Source organism: Loxodonta africana, chromosome 3 (genome assembly GCF_030014295.1).
Source record: "Loxodonta africana isolate mLoxAfr1 chromosome 3, mLoxAfr1.hap2, whole genome shotgun sequence".
Classification (NCBI taxonomy): domain Eukaryota; kingdom Metazoa; phylum Chordata; class Mammalia; order Proboscidea; family Elephantidae; genus Loxodonta; species Loxodonta africana.
In genome coordinates this window covers 189,265,609-189,281,221 of record NC_087344.1, presented here as the reverse complement: position 1 = coordinate 189,281,221, position 15,613 = coordinate 189,265,609, and the positions used below count along the sequence as shown (strand labels likewise).

The 15,613-nt window shown below is 55.6% G+C and overlaps 1 protein-coding gene across 1 annotated transcript; it reads left to right on the top strand.

Moving 5' to 3' along the window:
* The first annotated feature begins 9,546 nt into the window (after positions 1–9,546).
* CRABP2 (cellular retinoic acid binding protein 2) lies at positions 9,547–15,064 on the top strand. The gene is made up of 4 exons (XM_003415159.3): positions 9,547–9,751; positions 13,423–13,601; positions 13,816–13,932; positions 14,679–15,064. The coding sequence occupies exons 1-4, from the start codon at positions 9,682–9,684 to the stop codon at positions 14,727–14,729; spliced, it is 417 nt and encodes a 138-aa protein (XP_003415207.1). The 5' UTR covers positions 9,547–9,681; the 3' UTR covers positions 14,730–15,064.
* The last annotated feature ends 549 nt before the right edge of the window (positions 15,065–15,613 follow it).

Genomic DNA, 15,613 nt, shown 5'->3' with positions numbered 1-15,613 from the left:
CAGGTATATACATACTTAAGATTTTAGATGGACTGTTTCGGGAAGACCTGAGGAGGTGACACTTTAGAGACCTGAAAGAAGTGAGGAGGCCCGGCATGTAGATATCTGGGGGAAGAACATTTCAGACAAACGAAGTGGTAGGCACAGAGGCCCCGAGGCAGGAGTGTGCTAGGTGTATTTAAGGAACAGCAAGGAGACCGACTAGGCTGGAGCATGGTAAGAGGGAGAGAGAAGTAGATGAGGTCAGAGAGGAGCGGGGTAATGAAGAACCTTATAAACCATTGTAAGGGCTTAGACTTTTCCTCTGCCTGAAACAGGGAGCCATTGCAGGGTTTTGAGCAGGAGAATGGCATAAACAGACATAGTTTAAAGGGCTCCTTTGGCTGGTGCGAGGCGAGAGATCAGGAAGAGAGAACTAGCGTGGAGGCTCTTGCTGTAATCTAGACAGGAGATGATGGGACCAGTGGAGGTGGGGAGAAGTGGGCTGAGCTGGGACAGATTACATACACATGGATGATCTTCGGTGTGGTTGAAGCTGAGCAGAGGTTGAACTCAAGGCCCACATCCTTGGGGCTATAGTCCTGGCCCACCAAAGAATGCTCAGGGAGTGTGCGTGCCCTCAGAAGTGGCAGACCCAAGAAGGCCAGGGAGGAAGACGAGCTGCAGACACACTGGGCACACCAGCAGGGCACAGCATCTCATTTAGGCAGTGGGTAAATGGGTAAGTGATATCTAATCATGCCACTGAAGATAGGGGCCATGGTGAGCCAGGCCTCCATTCCTAACCCCCTCACCACCCCAGCCCCTGGCCTTTGTGAACTGCTGCAAAGGTCTTCGTTCCACCTGCCTTTGCACTCCCGTCACTTAGCTGTGATGACTTGCTGGTTTTGCTTCATTTCTTTTTTTAAAAAAAATACATATGGCTCTTGCCTTCTTAAGGACAATAAACACTTCAGAATGGAATTTGGCTGAGCCTGGAAGAGGATTATGGTGCTTGTCTTTCCATGCTAGATTCTTACAGATCCCTTCCCTCTCTCTCTCTCTCTCCCAAAATCCTGTGTTTTACCTACAGTATACCCTTTCAAAGAGTGCATAGGGTTGAAGGTGGTTAAAAGCATAGCTTTGGAAACAGACAGACCCAGGACAGGACATGTAAAGCTCCTGCACAGTGGAAGGCCCAGAGTCAGTGCCATCCTCTCCCAGAGGAGGCCAGGGGCCACACCCATGACCCTGACGCCTCTGACAAAGTGGAGAGCAGCACCAGAAATGTACTTTGTCTGGCACCCCTGGGCCAGGGGCAGCTTCCCCAAAGGTTGGACACTTCACTCTGTGGAATCCTGCTCAGTCGCTTCTTTGGAAAGATTCCATGAGAGGGATCCAGACCCAGAGGAGGAAGCAGTCAGGCTGCCCCTGTGCTGGGTTGGGGGGGGGGGTAGGTGGGCGGGGAGGGCGATGGAGCCCACACCCAGGAGGCAGAGGCAGCTAATCCAGCCTGGCAGCTCACAACCTAAGGGCTAGGGTTGGGTCCAGGACTGGCTGAGTGGATAGATCTCCGGAGGTTTTCTGAAGGAGGGAAGGGTGGAGCTAGGGTGGGAGCAAAGGGGCCAGGACTGGGGAAACCCAGAGTGTTCCCGTAGCTTCCTGCTAGGATAGAGCTGTCCCCCCACCTTGCTCCACTCCAAGGCAGGGCTGTCTCCTCTTAGTCTTGGAATCAATTCCCTAGGGCACCTAGAGCTGGGAGCTTATAAGAGGAGTCTTGGCCCAAAGAAAGGAGCCCTGGTGGCACAGTGGTTAAGCTCTAGGCTGCTAAGCAAAAAAGGTTGGTGGTTCAAACCCACCAGCCATTCCGCAGGAGGAAGATGCAACAGTCTGCTTCCATAAAGATTACAGCCTTGGGAACCCGATAGGGCAGTCTTACTCTGCCCTGTAGCGTCACTATGAGTCAGAATCGACTTGACAGCCATGGATTTGGCTTTTTGGTTTTGTCCCAAAGAGACCACAAGTGCCACAAACAGCCTGAATGGAGCGTAGGGTGAGTGGCCTGGACTCAGGGTTGCTCTCTAGGCCAGTTGCCATGGGCTCGTGGGAATACTGACTAGCCCAAAGTCCAGATCATCCGGAAACCTGACTGTCCCAGAGCTCAGGAATTTAGGAGGCGTGAGACCGTGGCAGGGAGGTTGGCAGCTGTGAAATCTGGGAGCTGATGGTTCCTTTGCTCCCCGCCACCCCCCTGCCCCCCGCCCCCGCCAGACATGTCCCTGCGGATCCCCAAGCTCCACAGCCCAGCCCAGACACCCTGCCCCCCGGCTGGTAGAAGTCACAGCCAGGGGCTGTTGGGGACTTCGTCAGGGCAGGGTGCGTCCCCAGCCTGGCTAACTCTGAAATTCACAGGAGTAGCTCAGTGCCCTCTGGGAAACGGAATCGGGCAGGCTAGGGGGCCCCAGTGGGTGGGGTGGTGCAGGGATGCTGGGGTGAGGGGACTGTTCAGTCTCTTTCTTTGACAGCTGACATTTTCCAGAGCTGGCGCCCGTAGGGGAAAGGAAATCAGAGCTTCCCACCTCACACATCTTTTTCCCATTTTGTTCTTGCTGCCCAGAGAAAGCCATTAGGGCTAGGTCAGTTTGGGGCCTCCCCCGCCTACCCATCTCTCTAGCTGGCTATCAGGAGGGGTGGGGGTGGGGGGGTCATTGGAAGGACAAGGCCCCAGCCTAAGGGGCCAGACTCTGAACTTCTGCATCCCGTCTTAATTCCCTGCCTGCTCCGGATGAGAGGCTGGGGGCAGGGACCAGGAATCTGGGCTCCAGGGGCCCTCCCTTACCCTGCTCAAATCCCCTTGCACCTCTGACTGTCTCCAAAGAGTCTGGCCCGTTGGCCCCAAGGGCCTTCAGGGGCACCTGGACCTGAGTCTGATCTGCAGCAGGAAGCACCCTGGGGTAGGGGGAAAAAAAAAGAAAAAGGGGGAAGCTGGTCCTTATTATCTAATTCCTGGAGCTTTAGCCTCACTGGAGCCCCTAGGGCAGCTGGTTATAGACCCCTGGGAGCCAGGCTGCTGGCTAGATTACTGGGTCCCATTGTCTGGAGGGAGTAACTGTACCGGGGGCTAGAGAGGGAGGAAACGGGAGCCTTAGCAGCCTCAGAGAGGAGGTCTAGCCAAGCCTCCTCCCTGAGGTTGTCCCATCAGCCCCTCTTACCTGTCCCCCAGAGACAGAGTCCAGTACCCTCTTCTGTTTCCACCCAGAACCTCAAAGCCCCTCACCTCCTCTTCTCTGGGATGTTGCCCTTCTCCCCTCTCTCCTGCCTCTTTTAGATCCCAGAATCTGGTTTTCTGGCTCAGCGCCTACCCTCTGCAGTCGAGACTGGGGCTGGGGGTGGGGGGAGACACACACATAGCATCCCTACAGTCTGCAGCGCGGTCCCCCATTTCTTCTCCCTCCCTCCAGAAACTCCCCATCATCTTAAAGTAGGAGCTGGAAGGAGTCCTTCCAACCCCTGGCTCTCCAGGAGGCATCTGGGAAATGGCTTGGGTTCCCCAGCACCCTGAGCAGCCGTGGAAGGGGTGGAGGCTAGACTGCAGGCTGTTTATCTTTTCCCAGGTGCCTCGCAAACCCAGGTGTTCAGTCTGCTGAACTTGCCACAGCTACACCCTTCTGCCTGCTACTCTGGGCTGCCAGGGGTTAAGGTACAGGGCAGGGGGTGGGAGTAGGAGAGGGGTCTGGCCCTAGTAACTGGATCATAAAAGCCAAGAGGGGTTTAACTGCAGGTCATGGTGCTGAATGAATTCTCCATCTGGCACTGCTGCCCTGGGGGCATTCCTTTAGGAGGGGAAGAAAAGGACTGCAGCTGGCCAGGCTCAGGCCCAGGCTGGTCAACCTTTAGATGTTGGCAGCTTCCACCAACAGACCGGGCCACGTCCCCTCAACCTGAGGTTCTTCATGAAGCAGGGTGGGTCCAGAGGAAGGGGCATCTAACCTTGGTCTCTCATATAAGGAGAAAAAACTCCCTATATGAGAAAGAGATTGGCCCTTGTCATGGATTGAACTATGCCCCCCACCCCCCCCTCAAATATGTGTCAACTTGGCTAGGCCATGATTCCTAGTATTGTGTGATTGTCCACCATTTCATTATCTGGTGTGATTTTCCTATTTATTGTAAATCCTGCCTCTGTGATGTTAATGAGGCAGGATTAGAGGCAGTTATGTTAATGAGGCAGGACTCAATCTACAAGATAAGGTTGTATCTTGAGTCAATTTCTTCTGAGATATAAAAGAGAGACAGAGGGACTTCCTACCACCAAGAATGAGAAGCCGGAATGGGGGCACGTCCTTTGGACCTGGGGTCCCAGTGCTAAGAGGCTCCTAGAGCAGAGGAGGATTGATGACAAGAACCTTCTCTCAGAGCTGATAGAGAAAGAAAGCCTTCCCCTGGAGCTGGCACCCTGAATTCGGACTTCTAAACTGTGAGAGAATAAATTTCTTTGTTAAAGCCATCCACATGCAGCATTTCTGTTATAGTCCCAAACTCAGTGCCCTCGAATCGATTCCGACTCATAGCGACCCTACAGGACGGAGTAGAACTGCCCCATAGAGTTTTCAAGGAGCGCCTGGCGGATTTAAACTGCCGACCCTTTGGTTAGCAGCCGTAGCACTTAACCACTACGTCACCAGGGTTTCCTCTGTTATACTAGCACTAGGTAATTAAGTGGAAACCCTGGTGGTGTAGTGGTTAAGTGCTAGGGCTGCTAACCAAAAGGTCGGCAGTTCAAATCCACCAGGCACTCCTTGGAAGCTCTATGGGGCAATTCTACTCTGTCCTGTAGGGTCGCTATGAGTCAGAATCAACCCGACGGCAATGGGTTTGGTTTTTTTTTTTTTTTAGGTAACTAAGTCAGCCCCTATGTCACGTTGTCAAGAAGCACCAGTCTGGGTGACTAAGCCAGGGCAGAAGGACAAGAGGCAAAGACCCCAGGGTCCAAGGACAAGACCAGTGAAGGCAGCTGCCTGCCCCCTCTGCAGGGTCTTCAGGCTCTTCAATGGCTGCCTACACCTCTGTGACATCCTCTGAGAAGGCCAAGCACAGCCAAGGACCTCTCCTGGAGACCAAGACACAATCCAAGTAAATCCTCAATCCGTGCATCCTCACCTCTTCCGTCTCTTCTCCCTCAGCGCAACCCAGCCCAGCCCTGAGGAGAGCGTTGGCAGCTGAAGCCGGGAACAAGGTGTAGAGCCAAGAACAACAGAGGTGCCGCCTGGATGCCTCGGCGCTGGGCAGGTCCACTCCCGGTCTAACTGCAATCCCTCCTATTAGTCAGCCCCCTCCTCCTACCCTGCAGTCTGAACCTATCAGGCCACACCTGCTTCCCTTTGCCAGACCTGGTGCTGGCTCCGGAGGTCACTGTCATCCCCTGCCTTTGGTCCGGGTCATTCAGGATTCTCTGCCCAGTCTCTCCCTAGTTCCTAGGGTCTCTGCTCTAAACACAAATGTTTCTGGGGAAAGAGTTGCCTTCTTTCTAGATCTCAGACCCTGTCTCCCAGCTAACACTTCAGTTTTCTGGAAACTCTTTGGCCTAACTCCCACCATCCTGCTACAATGGAAATTTCATCTGGGCAGAGTCAGATCCTGACCCTACCAGGTTTGAAAAGGACTGGATCCCTGAACCCAGGGAGACAGACAAGAATAGATCACTTCCATCTGTACTGAGGATAAGATAGACTGAAAGGCAGGGTGTTTGGGCCTCCACTCTGTGCTGAGTGGAATACTGTGGGGCTCAAAGAGGGCAGAGGGCACAATTGCCCTGCCGCAGCCACCACCAACCCCTCTCTTCTAGCTCAGAGTTTCCCACCTTCTGGAGAAGCCCTGCCTGCTTCCCTGCCTCTGTACTGGGCAGCAGAGACCCAGGTGTCCAGTCCCACCTGGGTTTAATTTCTACATGACTCCCAGCCAACAAACCCTCTGACCCAGCAGATGCAGTAACAACGCTCAGGGTGAGGCTCTTCTACAAGTGCTGAATTTGGCCAGAGAATCTCCTCGCTCACCGTTGGTGGTAAGGTTGAGGGATTCATGACTCTCCCACTCTCTTCATCCCGTCAGCCCTTCCCTCCCCAGGGAGTGGCTGGGCCAGGCATTCTCGCCTCCCCACTCAGCCTGGGCGTGATAAAGAAGGGTGGGGGTGTCTCCTCTTCCCAAGCCCCCGGACCTCTCGATTGTACATAAATTCACACTCACACATCCCTCCACCTTTTAGAAACCCATCTCCATTCCTTCTGGTGCAAAACTACTTTCCTCTTAGCCAGGCTGCAGTGGGAACAAAGCCCCAGAATGTTCCTTTCCTCAAACTCTCAAGCCTCACTCAGTTTCCACCCCACCCCACCCCCAATCCTGCCTCAGCTCCCCCAGCTTCTCTCAACAACTTTGCACCCTGCCCCCACCTGAGTTTCCAAATTCCCGGGAGAGCCCCAGAGAGGTGTGACCAAGGCTCCTAGGGAGGGGGCAGGGGTCACCCTGGGCAGATCTGCCCCACATTTGGTCATAATTAAAAGGCCAGCGACACTGGGAAATTCCTTCTCCTTATTGATCCCAGCGGGAAATTAAAGCCAGTTGTTGTTTGAGACTGAGTGGCTGGGGCTGGCTGAAACTCCTCCCCATCACCTGGTTTCAGGGCCCCAGCCCTTGCCCCTTGCCCCTAGGCTCCCCCATCCTCCTCAGCTCCCCTTCCCTCCTCCACCCCCCCAGCCCTCTCATCTTTCAGCCCCCAGTTTTGTACCCCAACTCCCTTTCCAAGCCTTCCCCCCATGCCTGCCTGCTCCCATGGGTTAACAGGGCTGCTGGAGACTGAGCCGTCCTGCCCCAGCTGTTCAGCACCCTGCTCAGGGCTCTATCCACCTCCCTCAGCTGGCGTTGGAGTGCCGGGCCGGCTCAAGCTGAGGCTCAGAGCTGCCAAACCACAAACACTCGTATCTGGAAAGAATTTGCCTCCCAGCCTGACTTCCCTTTGTCTTACTTCTGTCTCTCTGGAAATCCTGGCCTGCTGGCCAGCGGGAAATATGGGGAACTGAAGGGAGGGTAGTGGACCCAGTCCTCCCTGTCCCCACCCCAGGAAACCCACCCCTCCCTCGCTCCAGCCTCCCCAGTGAGTGTCCTCAGATCCATCCAGTTCCGCCTCCCCCTGTTCTAGTGTCGAGGGGTCTCCACATCCCTCCTACAGGCTTCTGGAGGTTTAGCTGCCTCATCCTGGTGACCATCTTTTGGGTGAGGTTTTAATATCTTCAGTCACAAGGCTGTCAGGGAGCCTGCCTGCAGGGACCCTTTTCTTTTGCAATAAGAGGGATGCCTATTGAGTAGGATACTGGACTTTTTTGGCTGGAGGCTCAAGAAGGCTGCAGTGAAGTGGAGATGGACATAATGCCCTGGGTGGGAGTAGTCGGAGGCAGTGAGCGGGAAAGGGGGGCAGCAGGAGTCTGGTTTCCGCCACATTCCCTTCCCCAGCCTCTCCTCATCCCCTTGGCTAGGAGCCTGACTTCACTGTCAAAACCTAATCCCCCTCCCTTTACCTACAGCATTGCAGAGCTGGCAGGGTGGGTGGGGGAGGAGACCGGCAATGCTTGCAACCCCAGGCCCTAAGCACCCCCCAGGGGCCTCCCTTCCTTCCCCCACTTCTGCCTTTGTCTGTCCTTCCTCAAAGAGCTCCTCGACCTGCAGCCCTCTTACCTCCAGGAGCCCAGGCTGTCCACACGCCCAGATAACTGGACCCCCAAATCTGGCTGAAGCATTCAACTCCCTTCTTCAAACTTGACAGTTTATTGGCTATTCTAGGGTGGGGCCCTATCAAGAAGTTCTTTCTACAGTCTAACCCTCCATCCCTTCTGCTGCAGTCAGCCTAGCTGCTTTATTTTTTTCTGCACACTCCCTTATTCAGAGACTTCCCCCTTTACAGCCCAAAGGCATGACTGACGACCTCTCCAGACTTCAGTTCTCAACACTGAGGTCAGATCCTCCATCCCCTCTACTTTGGCTTCTTTCCTCCGGGCTCCTCCTCAACTCCTGCCAAGGTCCCCAACCCTAGACTGTTGCCAGGCTCTAAAGGTAAGGACTCGGAGATTTCGGAGAGCCTGTCTTCTGCTCCACCCCTGGCCACGCTGGCAGGGAGGCGCCAGGGCGGAGACCCAAGGCTAGGACCAGATGTGCTTTCTGTCCCCACTGCGGAAGGAGCTGGGAAGGGGAACCCAGGGTGGTGTTTTGTAAAGTGGTGCCACGTGAACCCATTCGTCGAGGCCAACGGGGCGGCGACGACCCTCAGAGCTGGACAGGCCAGGGAGGCTGTACCCGCTCGGGGCACCGCATCCCTCCCGGTCTTCTGTTCCTTTGCAGTTCAATTCTTGAGTGTCCCGGCCTGTCTCCAAGGCTCCCGCCTAACCTTCATTTCTGTTTCTGTCTCCGGGTCCTCGCCACCGGGGTCTCTCCCGCTCCCACCTGGGGCTCCGCGAGGAGCCGTACCCTCCCCCCTCCTTTGATCTCCCACTTCAAAGCCGCTCCCAGAGCTGCTTATTCCGCCCATTTTACGGCTCAGGACACCTGAGACCCTGCCCCGCCCCCTCTCTGGGCACTAGGTGGTAGCGCGGCGCGCCGGGCTCCTCGCCTTTGTCTCCACCTCCAGTCGCCGTCGCCTACCGCGACTCCCTCGGGGGTCTGGCAAGCGAAGCCACGCGGAAAGCGCCTTAATAAAGAGCTCGTGTCAAGTGATTGGCTGTGACCTCTGCCCTCCTCAGCCTTGCGCCCCGGGCTCCTGCTTAACCCTTCGATGTCCGGTCAGCGCGTTAAGAGGAATGAGTCACCCTGCTTGGATTTCCAGAGTCCGCAGGCGCAACCCCAGGCCGAAACCGTGTGCGGTTAGGGGAGGAAAGGGGTGAGAGAAAGCGTGCAGCCCCCTCGCAGCCCTTCGAGCCGTTCCAGCAGGGGGCGCCGTTGCCTCACCGGGTGCCTAACCCCGGAGCCCCAACGCTCCCCAGTCGGTCTCCGAATTAGGAGCTGACCCTTCGGACCCAGTTCAGGCTTCGGTGGAGCCGAAGTTCGACTGCTCATTCCCTTCCCCAGAGCCGGCATGAGGACCAGGGTTTTGCCCGCTCCCCGGCTGGTGGGGTCACTGGGTGCTCGGCGCCAACAAGTCGAGTGCACCGAGTCAGATTGGGGAAGGGTAGGGAACAGGCAAGACATGTCCCTGTGGCCTGGGCTGCTGGACTTGGGACCCGGGAGCAAATGCCCCGATCCCGGCGCCTCCTCCACTCGGGCAATCGAAGTGCTCCCCCTGCCTCCACTTCCCTCCCTATTCACCCATTAGCGATGGAGCAAGCTATCTCGGCCCTTAGCGTGCCCTGGGTCCATCCAGGGGGCTAGATCCAGAAGGCAGGAGACTGATGGTAATGCAGGGCCCGGGCTGAGGGCCCCCCAGGGGGGGTGGGGTCGGGATGGGAGGCGGGGCCACCTCATTCCTGGGCAGGGGCGGGCCCCGTGCGGGGTATAAAAGCTGCCCGCGCGGGCGCCCGGGTCGGCTTTGGAGTTGTCCTGGGTCGTATCCAACTTGAGAGTCTCGCCATCCTGCGAAGGCGGCAACATCTATCTCTACTAGAGGACTGAGCATTCAGGGCTCCAGCCGAAGGACCTCGAGGGACCACCATTCGCCCCACCACCATGCCCAACTTCTCCGGCAACTGGAAGATCATTCGGTCGGAAAATTTCGAGGATTTACTCAAAGCGCTGGGTAAGGTTTCCGAACGCCGGGGAGGAGCAAGAGAGGCTCCAGAGTCCTCAGAGGTGGGATGAGAAAGAAAGAGGGATCAGATCAGGAGAGAGTGGGAGGCTGGGCGCCTGCATCCCCAAGAAAAGGGGCTGGACTCCTGGGTTCGGGGACACTGGGCCCCGATGCCTAAATCCTGCTTTTACCGGCGGGGAGTCCACCCGTGCCAGCTCCTGCGGTGACTCAGAGCTTGTGAATCAAGCAGAAACCAGAAGCACGAAGTCGGTTTCCCTGTAAGGTGAGGGGGCTAGCCTCTGGCGCCTTGGCCGGGCTGACCAGGAACACCTGGCTCTCAGAAGTTCAGAAGCTGCCACTGGGAGAGCCGCAAACCCTGCATCCAGGCTGAGAGCCTGGGTCTCTACCTACCTGAGCCCCTCAGAGACATTCTAGCCTGCTTCCCGGCATCCCGCTCCCCTCCTCCTACCCCAGTCCCAGCCAGGCACAGGTTCATTACCTCTCTGCACCCACCAAGTGATCCTGGCCCTAGCCCTAGATCCCCCTACATCCTTCCGCTCTTTCCACTTTGCCTACTCTCCCCACCTCCCACCCCCTACTCTGTGAGACAAATATTTTCTTGCAGGAGCAACCCCAGAGTCCCGAAGTCTCTCTGGATAATTATCACTTTCTTGGGTTTCAGCAAATGGCTTCGTGTAAAACCCCAACCCCCCGATTTCTGAAAATCCCAGTTTCCTCCTTTCTTTATCCCCAGAAACTAAGCTCCTGCCCAGCTGGGTACATTAGTCTGAGGGTAATAGAAGCTGAACCAGGGCTTCGAACCAGTTCCTTCTGGTTCAACTCCCTGCTGAGAATTTGAATTTCTACCCAGAGATTCTGATTCAGCACATCTGTGTGGGAAATTGAGCTGAACCATCCTAGACTGCCCTTCCAGCCTTCCAGACTTCTGGGGGTGGCAGGCTGGCTGAAGGATCTGGGGAGAGGGAGAAAGAACCAGGGTTCCATGACTGGAGAGATTGGTCTGGGAGGAGATGAAGGTTGAACTATATTCAAGACACCCAGCAACTGGGAGGAGGGCCTGGGAGCCCTGGAACCTAAGGGTCACCCAGGGACCTTCCCATGGCTTTAATTTCTGGACTGGACAGAGAGACCCTGGTTGGGCCGGAGGGGCACCCTACGTGGGGCAGGGAGCTGGAGAAGCTTGTCTGGATGGAGGAAGGGTCTGGAAATGCTGTGGGTAGAGCTGTGATTTCCATTGTTCCTTGACACTGAGTTCTCCCTGCCATCAAACCATAATACATATTGCAGTCACGTCAGCCCTTGCTCTGCCTATTCTGAAATTAAAGACAAAAGGATAGAAATTTTCCCTTCAGAAAACCTAGATGCCACTCCCTCGTCCCCCATCTTCTCTGGATTCTGGCCCCTGTCCGCAGTGAATGAGGGTGTGGCCTGGCACACCCCCAGACCCCAGCTGGAGAGTAAGATTCAAAGCCTAACCCTGTTGTCTGTCTTCAGTCTGTTCGCCTCCCTGCAGGGTCCCTCGGAGCCACGTGCCCTCCTCAGGCCCTGCTCAGGGAGCAGATTGAAAACAGCCCTGTTAGACAAACACAGTCCTGAGTCACCCAAGGCCAGCCGAGCCAGCCCCCCCGCCCCCCCGCCACTCTACAGGCACCAGGGGCTGGCTGGAGGGATGTCCCCTCTGACTGCAGCCTCGCCTTCACAGGAATCTCAGTCTCCTCATTCCCATTTGTCCCATTGGAGGACCCCTCTCCTGACGAGGGATGCTCAGATATTTGGGGGATACCTGTCTCATCCAGTGTGGTGCTCATGGCACACACTGCTACTATAATAGGGAAGATGGATGTTAGATAGGAGGATGGACTTCACAGGCAGCAGAGAGTGAAGCAGTTCCTTTGCCCAAGAAGATGGAGTGGGGTATGTCTCCTTTACCAAGTCAGTGGGGCCTGGGCACCTGAGCAAGTTCTCCCTGGCCCCAAGAGATCAGTAGCCAAGAAGTGGAGTTCCTAGGTCTCCTGAGAGTCGGGGCTCCCCGTCCCTCTCCCTTGTGTCTGAAATATTTTTCACCCTGGGAGGACCAGGTGGGGGCCTAGCCAGGGCCAGGGGATCTCAGCCAGATCAGGAGCAGAGGAACCCCACTTGCCTGGCCCAGCCCAGCTTGGCCCTTTTCTCCCCACCTGTTGCTTCCCTGGAGGGTTCTGCTCTAGTTCAGGGCAGGAGGCCAGGCAAGGCGGGGGTGTGGAGCTTGGGCCTGGGCCTGGGCCAGAAGTGCTTCCCTACCTTCTGGTCTTCCAGCCACAGGGGCTGTCTCCTGTCTCCCACACCCATCCTAATAACTAGGGAACAGAGAAAAGGGGTCCAATCTGGGGGAGGGCATAGGGGGCACAGGGGCTCGGAGCCCACAGAGGCTGAATGAGAAGGCCTGGCCCACCTGAGGTGTAAGGTGGGAGGCAGTGTCCCTTTCTGTCCTTTCTTTGGGGCAGGAGGGGGTTCCCTTAAGAAGAGAAAGGCATGGGAGCCCTCCAGGAGCGCAGGTGAGCAGGAGTCTGATGCAGGGAGCTTTGAGCCCTAGCTTTGGCTTTCTCTTTGCCTTCCGTTTTGTCAGTAAAAATGATAGCAACAATAACAAGAAAGAGCCACTGTTCCTCAAGATCCTAAAGGTGTGCCTGGCACATATGTGCTAGGTCCTAAACACACACCATCTCATTTGATAGGCATTTGAAAAAGGCTATTGTTTCATTTTTCAGTTGAAGAAACTAAGGCTCAGAGAGGTTAAACCATTTGCCCAGGGAGACCCAGCTGGTAAGGGGGCTGAGCCAGGAGGAAATCACAGTATAATGGCTCTGACTCCAGAGCGTCTGGCTTCCCAGGCTGCTGGCCAGTCTATAGAGGCAAACAACTGCTCCATATCTTCACGTGTTGAGAATTTCTGCTCAACTACTAATCTAAAGATTGGCGGTTTGAATCCACCCAGTGATGCTGTAGAAGAAAGAAAGCTCTGGCAATCTGCTTCCATAAAGATTACAGCCAAGAAAACTAAGGAGCAGTTCTGCTCTGTGACACATGCGGTCACCATGAGTTGGGATTGACTCTGTGGCAACGGGTTTGGTTTTAGTTTTTTCTCATTTTTAGGAGGGGCAGAGATTGAGCAAATAAAGGCCTTCCTAGCCCCAGACGGGGGTGGGTAGAACAGAGGGAAGTGGCCCCTACCTTCCGGGACATGATCAGTTGGGGACTCACTGGGGAGGGTCCGCCCTGGACTTGGGCAGGGGTAAAGACACAGTGATCCAGATATGCCCACCCCGGGAGAGGGTCTCAAGTCAGGGTGGACAAAGGGCTGAAAGTGAGGTAAACAGCAAAGGTGAGGCCCGCAGCAGGTTGCTTGCTGGGTGAGGGGCACAGAGAACTGTGGGTACAGAGCTGAGACTTGGGGAGCCCCATCCAGGCCAGCTGACTTAACAAGGTGGGGCCACAGCAGGAGTAGGACCCCCGAAGGCAGGGCCCTGGGATGCACCACCTGCTGTCTCTGCCCAGGTACCTTCCAGGACACCCAGACAGACTCCCTCCACCAGCTACTCACAGCACAGCCAGTCCCCATAGGGGAGGTTAGGTAGGGGCAGATGCCTGAAGCACCCCGAAAAGTGAACCTTTGCCCTCTGCAGGGGTGAACATGATGCTGAGGAAGATCGCTGTGGCCGCAGCCTCTAAGCCAGCGGTGGAGATCAAACAGGAGGGGGACACTTTCTACATCAAAACCTCTACTACTGTTCGTACCACCGAGATTAACTTCAAGGTCGGGGAGGAGTTTGAGGAGCAGACTGTGGACGGGAGACCCTGTAAGGTGAATGCCAGGAAGGGGCCCTTGGGATCACGGCATGCATTGTCGTCCTCAACTCGCCAGTTCCCAGTCTTTCCTTGAGTCTTTTTTCCACTCCTAGTGGAGGAAATCCCTAGGTGTTGGTGGAGTCTGGGGAAGGTAGGGGGCCCTGCTTCTATTTCTCCCACTGCGTTTCCTTGCTGCGGAGGCAGCTTACTTGGCCACCTCTTCCTTGCAGAGCCTGGTGAAATGGGAGAGTGAGAACAAACTAGTCTGTGAGCAGAAGCTTCTGAAGGGAGAGGGCCCCAAGACCTCCTGGACCAGAGAACTGACCAATGACGGAGAGCTGATCCTGGTGAGCCGGTCCTCCTCCTGGCTAAGAGCAAACCCAGTCTTAACCTTGAGTGATTATCTGGGAGACTCCGGGGCGCAGGATGTTCAAGGACAACCATGGTTGGTCTCCTTACCCTCCTGTTGGGGCCGCTGGAACTGGATTAAGTTGTCCCTATCCCCTATAGCGGAAACCCTGGCACATAGTGGTTAAGTGCTATAGCTGCTAACCAAAAGGTTGGCAGTTCAAAACCACAAGGCACTCCTTGGAAACTCTATGGGGCAATTCTACTCTGTCCTATAGGGTCACTATGAGTCAGAATCGACTCGACAGCAATGATTTTGTTTTCTTGGTTTATCCCCTATGGTGCCCTGTGGGAATTAGAAATGGTGCCCCTTCTGTGTGGAGCAAAGGCTCCCAACATATAAGATGGCACCCTATTGTCAGAGAATCAGGATTTGAGAATGGAGTGCTCTGTGCCTCCCATCCTGAACAGGGGTCTGCCTCACATGTCAGCAGGGACAAGCACTGAGGGGCCCCAGCAGTTCTCCGGGGAATCTACCAGGCTTGGGGAGGAGGAGGTGCGGAGGGGTCCCTGGGACTCTATTGCTATCATCCCTCTAATGATGCCGGGGCATTCTGAGACCAGCTCCTGCCTATTGGTCCTAAGCCAAGAAGCAGGTTTTCACCTGGAGACCATTCAACTCTCCTTTTGCAATGCCATAGAACCCCAGGGGCCTCCCAGCTAACAGTTACTTCTGTCTTTCCAGACCATGACAGCAGACGACGTTGTGTGCACCAGGGTCTACGTCCAAGAGTGAGTGGCCATGGGTCCGAGCTGCCTGGGTCCACCACCAGCCCATGCTCACCACCCTGCTCTCATTCCCTCCCACTCCCTCCTTCTAGGCTAGCTCTCCCCTCACCCTGCTCACTTCTGGGAGTCACTGGGTCTCTGCTTTCTTTTTGATCCCTTCTCCCATCCCCATTCCACCAAAGAGGGATGGATTGCAAGAGCCCAGATCACCCACTCCCCCTCCCCAAGTCAGCATCCCAGCCCCAAACCGGCCCAAAGCAGGGTCTCTCTGTGAGGGGACCTAAGGGCCAGAGTGGCCAAGACTGGCCCTCTGGCTTCTGTTCTTTGTCCCTGTAGCCTATACAGTTTAGAATATTTATTTTGTTAATTTTATTAAAATGTTAAAAAAAAAAAAAAAACTGGTTTCTGGTTCAGTGGGAAAGGGGTGGATAAGTTGCCTGAGGTCAGCTTTGCCTTTAAAATACAGTGTGGGGAAGAGGGGATGTTTCAGCAAGATGGATTTGAGTTATATAACGGGGAGAAAGCAATCCTTCCCTTCCTCCATTTCCTCTCCTCCAACCTCCGTGGTCCCCTACTCTGGCTTCCAAGGTCACCAGGGCCTCCTCCTCCCGACCTCCTGCACTTACCTGCAGGCACACGGCCATCTCCTCCCATGCTTTCCCTGAGAGCGACACAGCTTTCTCCTCCATTTGTTCCTTCTCTCTCCTCCAACCCCAGTCTTTGGGCAGCCCCAGGCCTGGCCTCAGTCTCCCACATGGTTCCTCAGATGAGCTCATACACACCCATGAGCTGGCCCTCGCTTCTGCCCAGGTCTCTTGGCAAGAGGTCTCATCCTGCCTGTTTGCCCTCTGTGTCTGAGATGGGCCATCCCTGCTACTGTCCTTCCTCTGT

What these genes read in the sequence shown, in the direction of transcription:
- CRABP2 (XM_003415159.3), top strand. Translation starts at nt 9,682, where the DNA reads ATGCCCAACTTCTCCGGCAACTGGAAGATCATTCGGTCGGAAAATTTC. An exon ending in GGATTTACTCAAAGCGCTGG is followed by an intron (nt 9,752 to 13,422) that starts GTAAGGTTTCCG and finishes TGCCCTCTGCAG; the next exon opens with GGGTGAACATGATGCTGAGG. An exon ending in ATGACGGAGAGCTGATCCTG is followed by an intron (nt 13,933 to 14,678) that starts GTGAGCCGGTCC and finishes CTGTCTTTCCAG; the next exon opens with ACCATGACAGCAGACGACGT.